Source organism: Pyrgilauda ruficollis, unplaced genomic scaffold (genome assembly GCF_017590135.1).
Source record: "Pyrgilauda ruficollis isolate IOZ18807 unplaced genomic scaffold, ASM1759013v1 scaffold36, whole genome shotgun sequence".
Classification (NCBI taxonomy): Eukaryota; Metazoa; Chordata; class Aves; order Passeriformes; family Passeridae; genus Pyrgilauda; species Pyrgilauda ruficollis.
In genome coordinates, this window is record NW_024525045.1 from 2,909,077 (window position 1) to 2,927,540 (window position 18,464).

Here is an 18,464-nt window from a genome sequence, read left to right on the forward strand (position 1 = left end):
ACTTACATAAATGCTTGCTTTCTGGGCATCCAAATTACAGGGAAATGAGGGGTGGGGGGAAATAGAGAAAAATTATACCCTTTTAACCTACAGTAGGCTATCATTAGAATTTTTGTACAGTGCTTTTGTTTCTGCTATTCTGAGAAACAAAGAACGCTGTTAGGTTTTGAACACAGGCTCACGCGGTGGTGTGACATCGAGTGTTTCTTCTGTTCAGCTGAAATCCAGAGGTTTGGGAAAGTAAAATATTAGGTCTGCAGCTGTTTCTAAGGAGTTTGTTTCTCTGTCCGTCTAGTGGGTAGTCTAGAAGTGTTGTCACTGTCCCATAAACGTGACGAGCTTTCCTAGTAAAATATTTGGAACATGCAGTGATCTTTTCCGGTGTTGTGTTTGCGTGCTGACGTTCTGTTGTTTTTCCCAGGCTTTATCAGTTTATCGGAGCGCGGAGAGCCGCCCGGGGAGCTGTTGCACCGGGCGTTGCCATGCGCGGGGAGCAGAGCTGCTGCCCGGGGCAGGGGGACGGGGCCCCGGGCTGGGGCAGGGGGCAACGGGGACCCGCGCGTTGGCTGTGCTCGCGGGCCCCGCGGCGGTGAGGCGGCCCGGAGGTGGGAGCCGGGACGGGGCCCCGGGCTGGGGCAGGGCAACGGGGCCCCGCGGCGGTGAGGCGGCCCAGAGGTGGGAGCCGGCCCGGGCCCGCCCCGCTCCCGCCCCGCCCCGGCCGGGCCCGCCCCGCTCCGGCGCCGCTCTGTGCCCGCTCGCTCTCGGTGGTGCGGGCGCTCGGCCGCTGTCAGCGCGGCGCGCCGGAAGGAGGGCGGAGCGCGGCCCGCGGTGTTTGGTTCCGGCGGGGCTGTGAAGGCGGCGGGGAGCTGTGGCCATGGGGGTCCCCAAGTTCTACCGGTGGATCTCGGAGCGGTACCCCTGCCTCAGCCAGGTGCTGAAGGAGCATCAGGTGAGCTGGGGGCGGAGCGGCGCTGCCTGACACGGGCCCGCCCCGGGGGGGGTCCTGACCGGCCCCTCGGCGGGATGAGGGAGGGGGACGAGCGCGCGGGCCTCGTCCCCGGCCGGCCCTGCGGGACCGAGTCCCAGCCCAGGCCGGTTGGCCCACAGCCGGGGCGGCGCAGGGAGGCGGCTGCGGCTCAGCGGGGGCGGCCGAAAGTGGTGGGACGGCGGTGGGCGATCGCTGGGGAGCGGGCGAGGCGTTCGGTGCCCCCTGACAGCCCGCCTGTCCGGGCCGAGCCCGCCGCTGGCGGGCAGCAGTGCCCGGAGCCCGCGGCTGGGGCCGGCGATGGTTTCAGCAGTCCCGGAGCCACAGTGCCCTGTTCCCCCGGCGAGTGGCCGGCCCGCGGCGGGTCCCGGCCCGTGCCGTGCCCGGCTGCCCCGCCGGGCTCTCTCCTCTCGCTCCGAGTCCCCTCGGCAGCTCCGCCGTGCTGCCTCAGCACCCGCGGGGAGCCCAAGGTCGGAGTTTACTCCTTGTTGGGCTCAGAAAAAGTTACAGCTGCTGAGGACCAATGGCGCGGTAATGACGAGGGACAGGTTTTACAGCTCTGCTGCGTTTCCTTGTTGTCGCTTGCGTCGGACAGTTTGTGTTAGCAGTTAAACCGGGAAGTGTGTTCAAGCCTGGAAAACGAAAGCCGTAAATCGTACTTCTAACAGCTGGACAAAGACGTCATCTCTTCAGAGATGTCATGTTTGGTACCTGTTGGATACAAGCGCTTCTAATTATCATTTTCAGCTGGTGTCACAGATGTGGTTTTATAGATTGAGTAAGGATGTTCTGAGATAGGTGATGATTGAGAGTATGTTTGAATATTAATACGTTTTCCCTAAACACCTGTGATTTTTAAAGATTAAATAGCTGTTGTGTCAGTTGCCACAGATGCCCAGCTCAAGTGATTCCCAACCTGGATGTTTGGCCTTACCTGCTAGTTTTAAAGCAGTTTTCAAAGCTTAAGGCTTTGCTTATGATCTGTTGGCCTTCTCTGAAGTGTCTGTGTAGCAAGCAGCAGCAGTTTATGCTGCCTTTTCTGCTGTTTCCTTAGAAGCCTGGGCTGCTCGCACATCTTTAAACTTGTGGCGAAGAACTATGGCAAGCTGAGGAGGCAGCAGTGTCTGCTCTAACCAGGGGAAAGGCAGCAGGGCGTGCTACCCTTGCTATCTTCTGAAAGAGGCAGTTATAGCTCTTAAGATAAACAGTAAACATGACTTAACCCTTCCAGATCACTTGAACATACAAACTGACATATACTGGCATCTAGAGCATATGCTGAGTAAAAAAAAAAAAAAAAAAAAAAAAAAAAAAAACCCAAAAAAAAACAGAAAGAAAAAACAGAAAGAAAAAAACAAATTGAAAGGCCTATCTATGTAAAACAGCATTATTGTTAAACCATATTATAGCTGTGCTTCTTGAAGAAAACATAGGATCTTTTATGCATGTTGCTTCCATGTAAAAGCTTTAGGTTTTGTCTCTTTAAAATGCTGCCTGTGCACTGCCCTGCTCACTTATCTGAAAGCATTGAGAGCAGTTTGGTCTCTGAGTTTAACCATACTAAAGATCATGATGTGCACCAGAAGACTAGTTACAGCAGTTGAGTGGCTGATCATTCCTGATCCTGCCTCTAATTTCTTACCCTCACCTTTTCCTCTTTTTAAGACAGATTTCTCTTGTATCTGGAGGATAAATGCAAGCCCAACATTTTAAGATGTGTCAGCAGCAGTGCTATAGAAAACTGTAACAAGTTGGCAGTGCCTTTTCCTAGATGTGATGATGGGGGGGATTCTGTGAGCAGTCTTACTGGGGGATTAGGGAATAGATTTGTTTCATGTCACTTGCTCTTGTGGTGCATTTTGGTAACACTGAGGTAGTACGGGCCCCTTTGTCATACGTTTCCCAGTGTTTGTTCTCTATATGTTGCTTGTGTACATTTGGGAAGGCTTTTTTTTTTTCCTTTAAATGAATGTGTGACTGCTATAGATAAGGCTGTTAGAAGAGCAGAGAACTAGAAGGAAAAAGAAAGTCTGTTTGGAAAGTCTGGGTAAGAAATTGTTGTTATTATTGCCAACTCTCTGCTTTTGGTGCTAATTTCCACTCTCTAGACTCAAAGACACTCACAAGCATAGCTGAAGAGACAGCATGTAGTGGTTGGGGTAGGAGCTGCTGAACAGGAGGAGAACTCTAAAGGTTCTTAAGCCAGATTTGCTTGGAAATATTGTTGGGAATTGCATACTTAGTTTTGTAGTTTTTATTGTTTGTAGTGCAGCTGTGAAAGGTTGAATCGATTAAATGTACAGGCTTACAAAAATGAAAAAAAAAAATCTTCCTGAAAACAGTGGTTTTGGTTTGCCTTTCCATTTTACAATGTAGAAGATGGTCTGAGCAAAGGGACAAAAGTCCTGGGGTTCCAGAAACAGCCAAGATAAAGTAGGAATCTGTTCAGCTGACTTGGCTCACTGAGAAAAATCATAGTAACAGATTTCATGGGCAGGCAAACCTATACCCAGTGCAGAGGTTCTTACTCAGCCTGTTGGTGTGCAGGAGGTTCCACAGAGGTCTTCCCACCTCAGCTCATTTCCAGAGTGCTCTCAGGTGTGCCTTGGGCAGTGGCTGCATTCCCCAAGTGGTACTAACTGTGGTGTTTATAGATTCCAGAATTTGACAACTTGTACCTGGACATGAATGGCATTATACATCAGTGTTCACATCCAAACGATGATGATGTTCACTTCAGAATCTCAGAAGATAAGATTTTTGCCAATATTTTTCACTATTTGGAAGTACTATTTCGCATTATTAAGCCAAGAAAGGTTTTCTTTATGGCGGTTGATGGAGTAGCTCCAAGAGCAAAAATGAATCAGCAGCGTGGGAGACGTTTTAGGTAAGAAGATTGGTTCTGACTCTGTCTTGAGGATAGTAAACGCTAAAAAGAACCCACTTACTGAAATGTGTGCCATGCAAAGTAAAAGAGATGGCGAGTGCTTGTGCCTTTGACAGTAGTTTTAATTGAATGAGGGTAACTACCTGTAAAATGTTAAAATCAGGATTCCAAAAGGAAAGTTTGCTTGTTACGTAAATTTTTTTCTGTGTATGTGGAACTTGGTGATATGAAATTTCTTACGAAATTTTCTGTGAAACAATTCTGCAGTGGAGCTCTTTCAGATGTTTCCAAATGCTTCATAATGACCTGTGAGAGTCTTTAGTATTTGTGAGTGCTAGTTCTAGATATGCCTATTTGGTAGCTGTAGTGGAAGTCATAGAAAAATCAAGTTTCTAGTGAAACTGCTCTCCTGTTGATACCAGTTAACAAGCTAGCTCAGATACAGAGCTACAAGTAGATTAAGAATTGCAGTAATGTTTTGGGAGATTTGGAAGCTTTTTTAAGATTGCTATAAGGAAAAATAGGCAGTGGTCAGACAGTACTGGGACAGTGAATGAAATGCAGCATAAACAAGCTGCAGGAAAGGAACAAGAGAAAATATTTTCAAGCAAGTGGATTTTTTTTTTTTGTGATTTGCTTTTTGAAGTAATTTTTTTTTAAGGAATAAAGGAGGTTGAGACGAAGCGAAGATTAAGACTTCTCAATAGAAAATTGTAGCAGAATTGACGGCCAGACAAAAACCTAAGACTTTGGTGGTTACTTTATTTCTGGTTCAGAAATGTTTAGGAAATTCTTAGCCAAGAAAGTCTAGCATGGTGTTTGTTAATTTCTCAGTTACTGGGCATGGTAAATTGTTCTCTCATGACTCTTTTGGAATTCCACCTGCTGCTTTGTTTAATTATGTTACAGTTTTTGTTCTAGGGTAGCATTTTCAGATGTTTAGATAACAAATATTCCTGTTGTTTCAACATTAATAGCCATTCATTGTGATCAACCATTGTATGATCACCTTGGTAATCTAAATACTAACTGCATTTGAATAGTAACAGATTGTCACATTTCTATGAAAAAAGTGCTATTTTTAAACCACCTTAGTTGTATCAGAAATAACTTGAAACTATTCAGGTATTCAATGTCTATCCTTTTTTATTTATTAAGCACTCTAAATATTTAACTGTATTTATTTTGTCAAAAAGCTGTACTTAGGATATTAACATTTGAATAAGAAGATTTGTTCTCTACACTCTCTCCAATGCTGTTTTGTTTTAGATCAGCAAAAGAGGCAGAGGACAAAATAAAAAAGGCATTGGAAAAGGGAGAAACTCTCCCTACAGAAGCCAGATTTGACTCCAACTGTATTACACCAGGTAAGATAACTTGTTGGTTATTTAAATTAAAGCATTTATGGTTTGTCATCTGTATTTTGGTACTATTTTCCTATGTTTAGGCATGTTTTTTAAAAAATAGAAGACTGAATCAATAAAGGCGTTTGGGTAAGTTTGTACAAAAGTTTTAGTAATATTCAGTAGGGTTGGAATACTGTCTCAGTCTAAACATTTTTTAGATTACTATGTAAAATGTGAAATGTCTTAGGAAAGAAACCAGTCATCCCCTTCATCTCTGGCAGAAGTTTTATTTGTTGGCATTTTTTTAATGTTTCTGATATGTAAATGCAAACTAGCGAAAAACTCTAACTTAGGTTTCTGTTTTCAGGAACTGAATTCATGGCCAGATTGAATGAACATCTTAAATATTTTGTAAATATGAAGATTTCCACAGACAAATCCTGGCAAGGAATAACAGTCTACTTATCAGGCCATGAGGTCATTATATTTTCTTACTATCCTATTTTAAATATTTTTTCTTGTACAGAGTAGTACTTACTGCTGAATTTTTTTTTGTGATTTTTTTTTTTTGGTGTCCAGACTCCAGGGGAAGGTGAGCATAAAATTATGGAGTTCATCAGATCAGAAAAAGCAAAGCCCCATCATGATCCAAACACAAGACACTGTCTCTATGGCTTAGATGCTGACTTGGTATGTGCAATTAAAATAATACAAACAGCAGGGATTTATCAAGTGTCTACATTTTTGATATCTTCCTAAGCTCATAGGGTTTTAAAATGGCTTGAAACAAGCATGTCATTTTGTATTTCTGCAAACTTTTGAATTTGTAATGAAACCAAACATCAAAATTTCTTTATACTGCTTGAAAGGTTTAAAAAAATTTAAAAAGTAAGATCTTTCTGATATCTCTTTGTAATAGATAATGCTGGGATTAACAAGTCATGAGGCACACTTTGCGCTCTTAAGAGAAGAAGTCAGATTTGGTGGTAAAAAGGCTCAAAGGTGAATTGATTTAACTTTACTCTTATTTTATTTATGATGAAATTAAATCCAAAACATACTGGGTGACTAAAACAGGTGTGTGGTGATTTGGGTTTTCTTTTATTGATTGCATAGTAATTTAATGAAGTCTTACTTTATTTTTGGGTTAGAATAGTCATGAAATTAGGGAAATCATCGTGCTGAATTCTTCATTTGAATTGGTTTATGTGGAAAAAGGTATGCTGTCAGAACGGCTGATTAAAAAAATCCTTAAAACTTTGGTCTGTTTTACTTTTTCTTCATGTAATAATGGAGCAACCTGGGCTGTATTGACATTGTTTCCATTACTAAAATAAACTCTCTTGAAATGGCTGGATAAATGCTGTTATTCAGGGTTTGCCCAATTGAAATAACTTGTGGTCTATAAACAGTCAGAAGATGGTGACTTGTTCCAGAGCTGTGTGTGTACCTGGAGCTGTGCTGAAGTAATGCAGGAATAATTTATAACTGTTACTGGGGCTGGGTTCCTTCTTTGAAGGACCTTAAGCATATATTGGGTATATAAAGGTAGAAGATGGGAGAGACACAAATAAACAATTCTGACACTGAAAGGATTTTGGATAACACAGGATTAATCATAAGTGTTTAGATAAATGTGTAATTTTTGCTAATAAAGGAATATTTTATTGCCAAGGATAATATGATGAACATCAGAAATACACTTTCTTTTCAGACTTTGCAGTCAACATTTCAGTAATACTCACGGGTAGTGTTGGCATGCAGTGCTGCAGTATTTTTAAAGACCATACATCTAATAAAAGTAAACCCTTGGTTTTACCTTTCTAAAAAATAAAATAATGTTAAATAAGTGTGTGATTGCTTTTTGAAAGATTCATTAGTGAAACTATGAAATCAAAAGGCAAAGTGTTATTTATTTCCCTCCCCCCGCCCCCCAGCATTTTTCCATGTTGTAATTTCTGAGTCATTTTGTTCATTATACTTATATACATACATACTTACAGTTTGAAATTTGAAAATCCTAAAAATATGTACAAATTTGTATATCGCCACGATTTTTTTCATTGAGATAAATTGCTTATCAGGATTTTCAAGTCCAGTGCAATGAAGAGTAAGGGCAGAATGTCTCTAGAGTTTTATAGTATCAACCTGGTTGCCAAAGTTCTTTAATACCAGTATGAAAATTGCATTTTAAAAATGGCCTAATTGATTCTGAAGCCCAGTGTAGCTCAGGGTTTGTCTTACATGAGTTTATCTGAAGGCTGCTGTCACACACATGTTCCTTTTGGGATCATTTCTGAAATTTCCTATTTATGTGTGAAGACGCAAGTATTTGTGCTGGTTTGTCATTAGAGGTGGTCTTAGCTAGTTATAGTATCTACAAGGTGAAGTAGTCCTTTATTAATTTGAAATACATAATTTAGGTCATTTGTCTTTTGGTGTAGGTATTAATTGATTTGGGGCTAATGTTGGCTTAGGGTTTTTACAAGCAGTTTTAGCAAAGAGAAGAAAGGAAGGCATAATATGTGTTGCCTATGCCATAAACAAACAGTAGGTTTGTTGTTCTTCTAGTGCTGCATTGAGGCCACGAAATAATACATACAGAGCATGTTTTCAAGTTGAGCATATTCATCTCTTACATTTCAAATGACTAGAAATGTAACCCAGCTGGTTTAGCTGGAAATCTGTGTACTCTGTTTTTATTCAGACTAGTTAGAAAATACCTTAAAATGGTGAAGCTTGGTATTAAGTTAGGCTAGTTTGTCTTTTTTGAGCAATGGGATAAGGATTTAGGAACTAGTTACTGCAGCATGGAACTCCACACAGCTGTTCTCTAAGTTAGTTCTTCTCCATATAATCACATCTGGTGTTCAGAAGATGCTACTGCAAAATTTTATGGACCAAATCAGATTAATCCTAAAATAGATTCAGGGAAATGTTTATACATTATTTCTTCTACAAAGATAGAAACCTGGTAAAACTTCTTGTGTTTGGGTATCCTTGGACTTACTAATGTTAATGTTGAAAGTGTGTTTATAAATAATTAACTTGGTGGTTTGAATAATTTACAGAGTGTGTGCACCAGAGGAAACCACGTTTCATTTACTGCACTTATCACTGATGAGAGAATATATTGATTATGAATTTTCCCCAGTAAAAGTAAGTTCTAACGGAGCTGAGATGGGAAAAAATGTGTGAATTTGTGAAGTCTTTATGCAAAAATGACAACAAAAATTATACTCCTGAGTGTTGTTCTTTTATAATTTTTCTTTTTCCTCCAGGACAAGATTTCTTTTGAATATGATATTGAAAGGATAATAGATGATTGGATCTTAATGGGTTTCCTTGTAGGAAATGATTTTATTCCTCATCTACCTCATTTACACATTAATCATGATGCACTGCCGCTACTTTATAGAACATACATGGCTATCTTGCCAGAACTGGGAGGTGAGAAAACTAAGTTCAGTTGTGGAAAGTAGAAGCATTAACATTGATGTATTGGTATTTATTGACTTGTTTTTCACATTAGAATGTTTAGCATTTACTACGCTTTCCTCAGAGAGGCAGCAAGATTGCATTTTATTACCTGTGCATTATTTAAATACAAGTCTTAAAATTGTTGAATTGTTACTTCAAAAGCATACTTAATTTTTTCAACAGGTTACATCAATGAAAATGGGCATCTGAATTTAGAACGTTTTGAGAAATATCTTACCAGGTTGTCAGATGTAAGTAACTTTGAAATTTTTAGAATGTTGAATTTAAACTCGGTATGGTAGCCTAAAATACACCATACTGTAGTTTTAATGAACTGTTAAATGGCTGTGTTTTACAGGTGGTTTAATCAGCTGTTATAGCATTGAACAGATGGAATCCAATCAGTTATTGTCTGATCTTATAGCATAAGAGGAAAAAGATTGAATCATTTGATCTGTGCTTTAGCCAGCACAGTGCTTTTAATACTGCAAGTCAAATGAGGATTCACCTATAGAATCATAGTACTCACTTCCCATCAGTGTGGCAGTATCAGGCAAAGCTGGTTAGAGCAGGTGCCAGTAAAGCCAGGGATGTGGGTTCAGTCCCTCTAGGGCTGTTCACATAACAGTGGGACTCAATGATCCTTGGGGGTCTCTTCCAGCTCAGAATTGTGTGTGATTTCTGTGTATTCTTAAAGCTTGCTGCATGCAGCGATGTTCTTTGTTTCCCCTGCTGGTAGTTTCCTGTGGAGAAAGCTGTCTGAACATTTTGGCGGGGGAGAATTGTTTCCAAGATTTTTATGAAAATCACTAGTGAAGATCAAGGAGCATCTCTGAGAGGCAGGCATCAGTGTTGTTCATGAACTAACTAGTGTACAGAAGGTAATCTTATTTAGTGCTAGCGCAGTAATCCATCCTAGAGAAGAGGTAGGGTATAGGCCATATAGAAATGGAAAGGATTAAACTTTCTGCTGAACCTGGAAAGAGGGAGGTTGTCTGTTGTCCCTGCCTCAGCCTTATTTTTCTGGTTCTTGGATAGAGCTATGAAAGTGTTAGATCTGTGGTGGAAGGCTGTATCAACCAGACCTTACATGTGTACTGCTCCTAGAGTTGATAGTGAAGTGTAGAAGTTATTTAATTCCTTTTTGTTACATCTTGCTGCCTTACTGAAAGAAAACAAAATATGGCTTGGCTGTATGTTACAAATTGCAGAGAAACAGGACTTTTAGTATTCATCTGTTTAGTTTTATCTCTAGGGCAAAATGTTTCTGTTCAGATTACTCTAGATGTAATCTAATGCACATATTAAAATGATATTGTTAATCTGGCATTCTAAATTTGACATCCCTCAAATATTTGCAAACTTACTGTAATCTCACAGTTTGATCGTGAGCACTTCAGTGAAGTCTTTGTTGACCTAAAATGGTTTGAAAGTAAAGTGGGCAATAAATACCTCAACGAAGCAGCTGGGATTGCAGCAGAGGAAGCCAGAAAAAATAAACAAAAGAAACAAAAGGTCAGTGTTTTATATGCACAGTTTCGCTAATAAGAGTGTTATGTTTTGCAAATCAGTAATTTAATCTTAGACAAATTAAGTGGAATAAATCTCTGTTTTGAGATTTTTTTTTCATCCAGAAAAGATAGTAGATTGTAATAGTTTGCATTCTGCCTGTATGCACTGATGCACTGCTGGTTGTGAGTGATGAAATGGTTCAGTCAGGGGCAGGTGCTCATGGTTTTTAGTCTCATGAACCTGTATTTAATGCTTTGCTGTTCTTCAAAAACAGCAGAACTTAACTTCTGTGTGTGTTATGATCAAACCTGCTATGCTTCATAATCTTAATTTTTAATGCATGGTCTGCTGCAAGTTCCATATATTTCAGATACACTGATAGAACATTGATGTATGTCTTGGTATTGGCTAACTACTGGACAGCAAATAGGGAACAAGCAATTTCATTGGTGAGCTATCTCAGATCAGTATTAAACTTGCAGTTCAAGATATAACCAATTAATAAGAAACAGCACCTTGTATATGTGTGTACTACTACATAACAGTATCCTGTCTCTGCCCCAGTGTCAAGTTCCCCCACCACCTCTTCCACTCACTGCCCTTCACTATATGCTTCAGCAGTGTTGAGTAGCAGGAGAAAATTCCTCTGCATTTAATCTTTGTATATTGTTACCCTGTTCTTTGTGTACAGAGCAATTTTGGAAAGAGTAGCGTTTTGGAACACAAATATTCAGGTATTTTTTGAGAAGTAGTTAAGATTTTGACACTGCTCCTTTTGTCTGATATGTCCTTTTTGTCTGCTTAAATAATCTTCTTGAAGCAATTGTAAGAGAAGGAAATGGGGTTTATAATAAATAATATTTATGCATTTCATTGTAGCATTTTGAGTTGCAAGTTTTGAATGATGTTCATGCACATTAAGCTGTATTTTCACATTATCTCAAATCTTAATTTAATAGGCTCAGGAAAATTCTATATCTTTGGCTGCTTTAGAAAAAAATGAAGGTGAAGTGACCCCTAAAAGTAAGTGCAAATAATTTTTCCATACATATATAACAAAAAATGTGTGTATAGATTTCAAAGAACTGTAAGAATTGCATGTCTGAGATCAGCTTAATCTGAATGCAAGACATGCAGTCATCTGTTGGGAAGTGGAACTGCTCTAGTGAGAGAGAGTGGGGCTAAAGCTTTAGAGGTGCTTCTTCCCTGCCCTGTATTTCCATGGTGAACTAAAGGAATTAATGAACAAATCTTCAATAATATTATGGTTTTGATAATTGTATCCATAGGTATTTTCTTAGGTAGGGGGACAAGGGAACAGATTTTTGTATAGCTTTAGGATTTTTGGTTGTGGTTGGTTTTAAACTCATTCTACTTGTAGGAAATATTTCTTGCTCATGTTTTGAAATTAATTATCAAAAATGTATGAATGTTACTATGTGATATTAGATGATGTTGCTAAACATAATTAAATTTTAAAATTAATTTTACTATATTCTCAGACTTTTTTTTTGATGGCTTATATTATCTTCTCTTTTCTTGTGGTTGGGCTAAAAATGGGTTGACTGTCTTAAAAAATTCCAGAATTTCTCTGGGTAAAGATTTTGTTTTATTGTTTCAGTGCAAGGAGCGTGTGAGTACCTATAGCTTTGAATTGAGGAGTAAAATTAAGGCTTTATGTCAGAAGTGAATGTTTTCAAACCGTACTGTAGTAGAGAAGTGAATGTTTATCCTTTTTTTTCATGACTGGTTTTCCAGCCACATTGGAAGATGAACCAGAAGATGATGATCTGTTTGAAACTGAGTTTAGGCAATACAAAAGAACTTATTACATGACAAAAATGGGTGTAGAAGTAGTGTCTGAGTAAGTATATTCTTCTTTTTTTATTCCTAAATGCTGAAGACAAGTCTTTGTACATACATATTCAAGACATACATTTGTATATATGCATTAGAGATGTTTTTCAGGAGTGCATAGTGGCTTCAAACTGAAAGGGGGTAGGTTTACTTTACATAATAAGGAAGAAATTCTTTACTGTGAGGGTGGCAAGGCACTGGAGCGGGTTCCCCAGAGGAGTTGTGGATGTCCCATCCCTGAAAGTGTTCGAGGCCAGGGCTTGGATGGGGCTTTGAGCAGTCCAGTCTATGGAAGGTGTCCCTGCTCATGGCAGGGGCTTGGAACAAGATGATCTGTAAGGTCCCTTCCAGCCCTCAACATTTTGTGATTCTAGTAAAAGACAGAATATTCATCCCATGTCAAAAGCAGAGAACACATGGCAGAGTACTGCAGTGGTGGTGATTTTGCCTAGTGCAACAAGAGCTATGAATCAAGTTCTTTGTAATAAGTATTTGAGGACCAGAGGGAAAATGAATCTAGAAAATCATGGTATTATTAGATTCCCAAAATGTTCTATCTTCATCCCTATGTACAAGGTGCTAAGTACTTTTTATATACCAGTGAAAATGAGAAAACTAATAGACATCTTTCCTTTTTCTTTCAAGTGCCTTCTTAGCTGATCAAGCTGAATGTTATGTCCAGGCAATACAATGGATTTTGCATTATTACTACCATGGAGTTCAATCATGGAGCTGGTAAGAAAAAGCATTAAATGGGAGACTGCTGAAAGATAGAGTGGTATTTCATTGTGGTATTTCATTTTCTGTGCTGGGAACACTTAATGTAGTTTGGTTTGTTTCTGGTCTGTAAACACTGCTGTGCTCTAATTAAGTCACGTCACTTAAGGGATTTTTTTAACCTGCAGGTATTACCCTTATCATTATGCGCCTTACCTGTCAGATATTCACAACATCAGTGAACTCAAAATCAAGTTCGAACTTGGAAAACCTTTTATGCCGTTTGAACAGCTTCTTGCTGTACTTCCAGCAGCTAGCAAAGATCTGCTACCTAAATGTTACCAGGTAAGATATAGAATTAAATTGCATTATCTATCTACTGCTTACTCATTGTCTGCTTTATTTTATTTTACTCTATTCTGGGTGGTTTTGCATGTCTTGCTAGTTAAATTCTATCTCTACATTTTAGATGTATGGTTAAATATTCTACTTGTTACTATATGTGCATTGTAAAGTTAGTAATAAATACAAAATTTTGCATTTGCTGAGCAATTTTCAGCTAGGACAATTAAATGTTTCATTCCTGTACAGCATTGAATTGGTTTTAATACCAGCCTTCCTTTGTCACTTCCTACAATTAGTGCTGAATTGCCTTTGATATCATCTCTATTGTATTTTCCTAGCATTTGATGACTAGTCAAGACTCTCCTATTATAGAATATTATCCACCTGATTTTAAAACTGACCTAAATGGTAAACAGCAAGAATGGGAAGCTGTAGTATTAATCCCGTTTATTGATGAGGTAAGTTCTTTCAGCATCTGCTGTCCATAAAAACTGCATTACAAAACTTCTGAATTTCTTAATTTATCAGCAGTTAGACATGCAATTTAGTGGAAGTTTAAATTAACACTTGATAACACCACAGAAAAAATATACATGTTTGCTGCTTGGGGAGTAAGTCTAGATTAAGTTACCACAAGCAAAGTTAGTTTTAGTTGGCAGAAGTCCTAAGTAATGGCTGTGGACTTCGTGTTGTTAATGTTTTTAATCAGCTATTCAAATATTTTGGTTCAGTTTCTTTGAGAAAAATATTCTGTTCCTGTGTACATATAAAAATAGAGAACATCTATAGGAAAAATAAAATAAACACTTGAAAAAGAAGAAAGTATTTTTTCAGTAAATCCTTCACATGAACACCAGTAATAGGGAAGCATAAATTGAGAGCAATAAAATAGTACTTTGCTTTTGCATATGGGACAACAGTGTTAGACAAGGCTACCGTTTGGAAATAGGCTTGCAGAAGAGTGATTAATCTCCAAAGCCATTCCATGGTAATTGTTCAGAGAGCATTTTGATCAGGGACAGGAGAAAGGGTGAGGCTGCAGCTGGACACTGAGCACATTTGGGTATCTGGATTTCTTGGGTTACTTTCCCAGTGTGGTTTTTTCCATGCTAATTTTTGTTGCCAGTTTCACATATGCTAATTCCTCTAAAATTTAGAAACGACTGCTGCAGGCCATGGAATCCTGTAATAAGGGCCTAAAAGAAGAGGAGAAACGAAGAAACACTCACAGTGCTTGCTTGATGTACTGGTATGACAAAGATGCTGAGTTCCAGTATTTGTCACCATGGCCAGAGAAATTCCCTGCCATAGAACGATGTCACACAAGGTAATGATGGCATAACTATTTTAGAGCAGGCTAAAAGTAGTTGGAGCATTTTTACTGACACTTTAACCAAACCTTGCCTATGACAATGTGTAAACTGAGAAATGAAAAATACTGAATTAGATGTTGCCTGCTCTGGATGGCACAGTAAAAGTATTTGTCCCTTCAGATTTTACTTTGCAAAACAGATGAACCAGTGCCAAGTTGTCAAAAGCAATCCAGAGAATAACTAAACTTTTTATGACAGAGGATGAAAGACTGGTACAAATATCTGATAAATAGTGATCATTTACTGGCATGCTAATTTCAGAGTGATTTTTATAAATGTAAGCATTTGAATCCAGTGTAGAGAATTAAACACAAATTTGTTTTCCACCTTCTTCTCACTGGGAGTAGCTAGCTTTATTTCACACGAACTGAAGATGAAATGGAAACATAAGCTTAAGAGTAGTCAAACTTAAAGCAAAGTAGCGGAGGAATGCCTGTTGCTGGATTGCAGTCGGTAAAGAATGGACAGTTGTGAAGATGAATGATACCATATGGAAACATTGCTAGTTAGAATTCAGTAATTACAATTATTTAAGAGTGAGTTTGGCACATATCCTGAAGTTTTTTCTTTTTCCTAATGAATAGTCTCTCTGGAGCAATAGCATGGGGGTTTTTATAGTCCTTTCTATATATTCCAAGTGACATAAATTAGTTACTGAAAAGCAAAGGGTTTGGCAATTAATGAGTGAATGAGTAATGATTTTTTCTAGAGGTGAAGGTCAATCTGCATGAGCAAATGTTGTGCCACTTCTTTTTTAGGTATAAAACAATACCTTTGAATGCTTGGCATGTAGAAATAACCCACAATAAGATAACTAAAATCAACAAGAGTGCGTTGTATTTTTGTGGATTTCCTACTTTAAAGCACATTAAACATAAGGTAAAAGATTTTTCTCTTCCAACATTTCAATTGTATATAGTAGATCACTATGTAAGAGCTCAAGTTTTATGTGCTGTTTTGTTTTTACCTAGTTCTATCTTAAAAAAAGTGGTGTACAAGTGTTTCAGCAAAGCAGCCACGGAGAAAACATGATGTTGGAAATCTTAGTTGATGAGAATTCAAAAGACCAGGTAAGCATTCAGCTCCTAACAAAAGACCAAAATCGAACAAAAACAAAAACCCCACAGCTGGACAAAAGACTTGTTAAGAAGGCTGAATTTGTTAAATGGTCAGATTTGAATTTAAATTAAATTTAATCAAATTTAATTGAATTTGATTTTGTGTTTAAATGCTAAATTTGTGGGGAAATAGTGTAGAATTTTGGGTATCGGCTAAAATAATTTATCGTTTTCCAGACTTCACAATAGGAAGGATCAGAGTCCTTGGTTGAGTTTTTGGCCTTTCTCTGTGGTAGCATTTATATGTTCTTGGATAAGGATCTGGTGGCTAATGAATGGTATAAATGCAGGGGAAAAGTCTCCAGACCAGTGGTGTTTGTCTTTTGTCTAATTGAAGGGATGACCACTTAAAAAGTGTTTCCTTTTAATCAACAAAGCAGACTTAAAGCCTTCCACTCTAACGAGGCTGTTTGATAGAGAAATTAGAGAGGAGAGTCAAAGTATCAAATGACAAGTGTAGAACAGAAAAAATTTCAGAAATAAATAAGGGAGAGAGGAGGAAAACATTAAGATGGGATTTTACAGTAGAGGGATAAGGAGAGTACATATTGAAGGTATATGGCAAGAAAAATGAAATAAGCCAAATTAATATATTAAAAATAGCAGAGACTCATTGGAACAAAAGAACATAAGGTGAGACTGAATTTACAGATGCTAGGAAGTTGTGGACATAAAAGTTGTTCCTTTTTTTCAATGTGATACGTAAGTAAAATATAGCATACAAAATACTTTGATAATCTCAAATGATCATTTTGTTTATTGTATCCCAGAGACACAAATAGTTCTAAGTGATTTAATAGAAGAAGTACTTAGCAAACGTATATGAGACATACAAATTATCCCAGGTCTTCCAAGTAACACATGCAACATGTAAAGAGCCACATTTTTAATCAGGGTTTATGTAATCTGTATCAAATACATTTTAGCAAGATAAAATTAGTTTTTTACTCTGCAAGAAAATCTATTTTTAAACTACTGTAGTTTTTATTGCAAAAACAGCTTGAAAATACTGTAACAAAAATCTTTTAGTATGTTAAACAATTAGTAATAATACTTCTGGGGTTTTTTTCAGATGGTAGAAAATGTTGCCAGTTCGGTACTTGGAAAGAGAGTTTTTGTTAACTGGCCCCACCTTGAAGAAGCCAGAGTTGTTGCAGTGTCAGATGGAGAAACTAAGTAAGAGTTACTTGATATGTAGTTCTTTGTTGTCTTATTGGTTTTTTTTTAAGTTAAGTTCCTTGGGCTGCACTGAAATTTTGATTTTATTGTTAAACTAACAACCAATTAGTCCAGATGTAACAAAGCAGCTTGGTGAAGAATGTTTAAAATTGTTCTGAGGTTTGGTTACCTCTGTAGCAGTCCAGTCTTTCACTGTTTGTTATAGATGTAGAAGCTTGGGAGAGCTCCTTCTTAGTTTTCAAGGGGAAAAAAGCATGCATGGAAATCTACACTATGAGCATTTCTATACAATCCTCCTTTATGAATAGCACATGTACTGGTATTTTTTATTAAAAACATGCTGTGTGGACCATTGTGGAAGGGATAGAGAAAACAATGCTGCAAGTCATTTCTAACTATTTTCAGTTTTGTTTACAATTGGTTATGTCTAGGTTAATCTTATTTGGTTAAATTTCCTATCTGTCATAATATTCTTAAGGTTTTATTTGGAAGAACCACATGGCACACAGAAGCTTTACATGGGAAATGCAGTACCCCCAACTAAAGTGGCTTATGTTGGAGATAAGGAGCAAAGCATGTGGGTAAAAGAAGTTCAAGGCATTTCAGAGCAGTAAGTAACTTCAAAAATTAAAGTGTAGCTTTGCATTTTATGTCTTGGCTGTGTTGTGTTCCTGTATTACAGACCTAAGTAGCACAGAAGAGCTGCTGCATACTTGATGATAAAGGTTAATCAAGTCTGCTTAAATTTAAAACGACATAAAAGAGCTTATGTTGAAATTTCAGAGTATATGGAGTCTGTTCTGAGGTAACTAAAGTTAGATGCTGTTACAAAAGAACTCTAAAATAAATTATTTTCAGTGTTTATTCTCCCTCTATGTTTTCTGTTCTGATGTTAGCAATCTTCAGTTGTAGAAAGTATGTAGAATGAAGTAATGTGGAATCAACTTGCACCTCAAATAGCTTAGCTTTGTTAAATTTGAGTTCAGCTCTTGCTCTTCTAGAGTGTGGGTGCTCAGCAGACTAAAAATGAGTTATAGTAGTTTTGATGCCTTTTGCTGATCCTAAAATCATGAGCCAGAGGCAGTTATGTGATAAAAGGGGTTACCTTTCTAAAGATCCTTAGGGGCACAGCACACTAGATGGAAGGCACCTGAAGATGCATCTGGAGCATAAAGCACACACAATTTTTATGTGTTTAGCCAATTAGCATAACTGACAAGAATCCTCAATTAGAGATATTAGTGATGAGGTAATTCCCCCTTGGTTCAACCCTTTCTGAATTCCTCCCCCCCACCCCCTCTTAGACAGGAACTAAACTTTGTTTATGAAAATGTCTTGGAGAGCTATTTTCAACCTTGGCTTCCCAGAGAATCTAACCTTGGACCTCCAGCTTGGAGCTGCCAAGGAATTTATTTTGTCTTTCTGTCTAACAGAGTAGGAAAAATGCTAGCTATGAATACTGTCATAGGCTAGAGTGCTACAAATGGATATGTAAAGATTATAGAGAATATATAAAAGCAAAAAGGCAAAAATCAATCTGGCACCAGTTTGGCATTTCATTATCTGTCATTTGAGTCAACTGATTTAATTTCCCTAACCCTTCCACTGTAAAGATTAAATGTGCTTAAATTAATACTCTGAGCTCTGTAGTGATGGCTGTGCAAC

General features: G+C 38.3%; 1 protein-coding gene across 16 annotated transcripts in view; it reads left to right on the forward strand.

Annotated features, from left to right (window-relative positions):
* The first annotated feature begins 353 nt into the window (after positions 1 to 353).
* Positions 354 to 18,464, forward strand: part of XRN1 (5'-3' exoribonuclease 1) — a 36,473-nt gene continuing 18,362 nt past the window's right edge. For 13 of the 16 annotated variants that reach the window (XR_005955797.1, XR_005955798.1, XR_005955800.1 and 10 more), the window contains exons 1-20: positions 645 to 949; positions 3,640 to 3,872; positions 5,142 to 5,239; positions 5,586 to 5,695; positions 5,798 to 5,908; positions 6,138 to 6,220; positions 8,290 to 8,377; positions 8,500 to 8,668; positions 8,882 to 8,949; positions 10,079 to 10,213; positions 11,170 to 11,233; positions 11,969 to 12,074; positions 12,713 to 12,802; positions 12,973 to 13,129; positions 13,468 to 13,587; positions 14,287 to 14,456; positions 15,261 to 15,381; positions 15,474 to 15,572; positions 16,693 to 16,796; positions 17,278 to 17,409. Coding sequence is in view for 12 of the 16 variants with exons in the window: in XM_041475654.1 (XP_041331588.1) it covers positions 875 to 949; positions 3,640 to 3,872; positions 5,142 to 5,239; positions 5,586 to 5,695; positions 5,798 to 5,908; positions 6,138 to 6,220; positions 8,290 to 8,377; positions 8,500 to 8,668; positions 8,882 to 8,949; positions 10,079 to 10,213; positions 11,170 to 11,233; positions 11,969 to 12,074; positions 12,713 to 12,802; positions 12,973 to 13,129; positions 13,468 to 13,587; positions 14,287 to 14,456; positions 15,261 to 15,381; positions 15,474 to 15,572; positions 16,693 to 16,796; positions 17,278 to 17,409 (2,333 nt within the window). In the remaining 4 variants the exon portion in view is untranslated. Of the gene's footprint in view, positions 606 to 644; positions 950 to 3,639; positions 3,873 to 5,141; positions 5,240 to 5,585; positions 5,696 to 5,797; positions 5,909 to 6,137; positions 6,221 to 8,289; positions 8,378 to 8,499; positions 8,669 to 8,881; positions 8,950 to 10,078; positions 10,214 to 11,169; positions 11,234 to 11,968; positions 12,075 to 12,712; positions 12,803 to 12,972; positions 13,130 to 13,467; positions 13,588 to 14,286; positions 14,457 to 15,260; positions 15,382 to 15,473; positions 15,573 to 16,692; positions 16,797 to 17,277; positions 17,410 to 18,464 lie in introns of those variants that run through there. The other 3 variants (XM_041475648.1, XM_041475655.1, XM_041475657.1) reach the window with 3 other exon arrangements.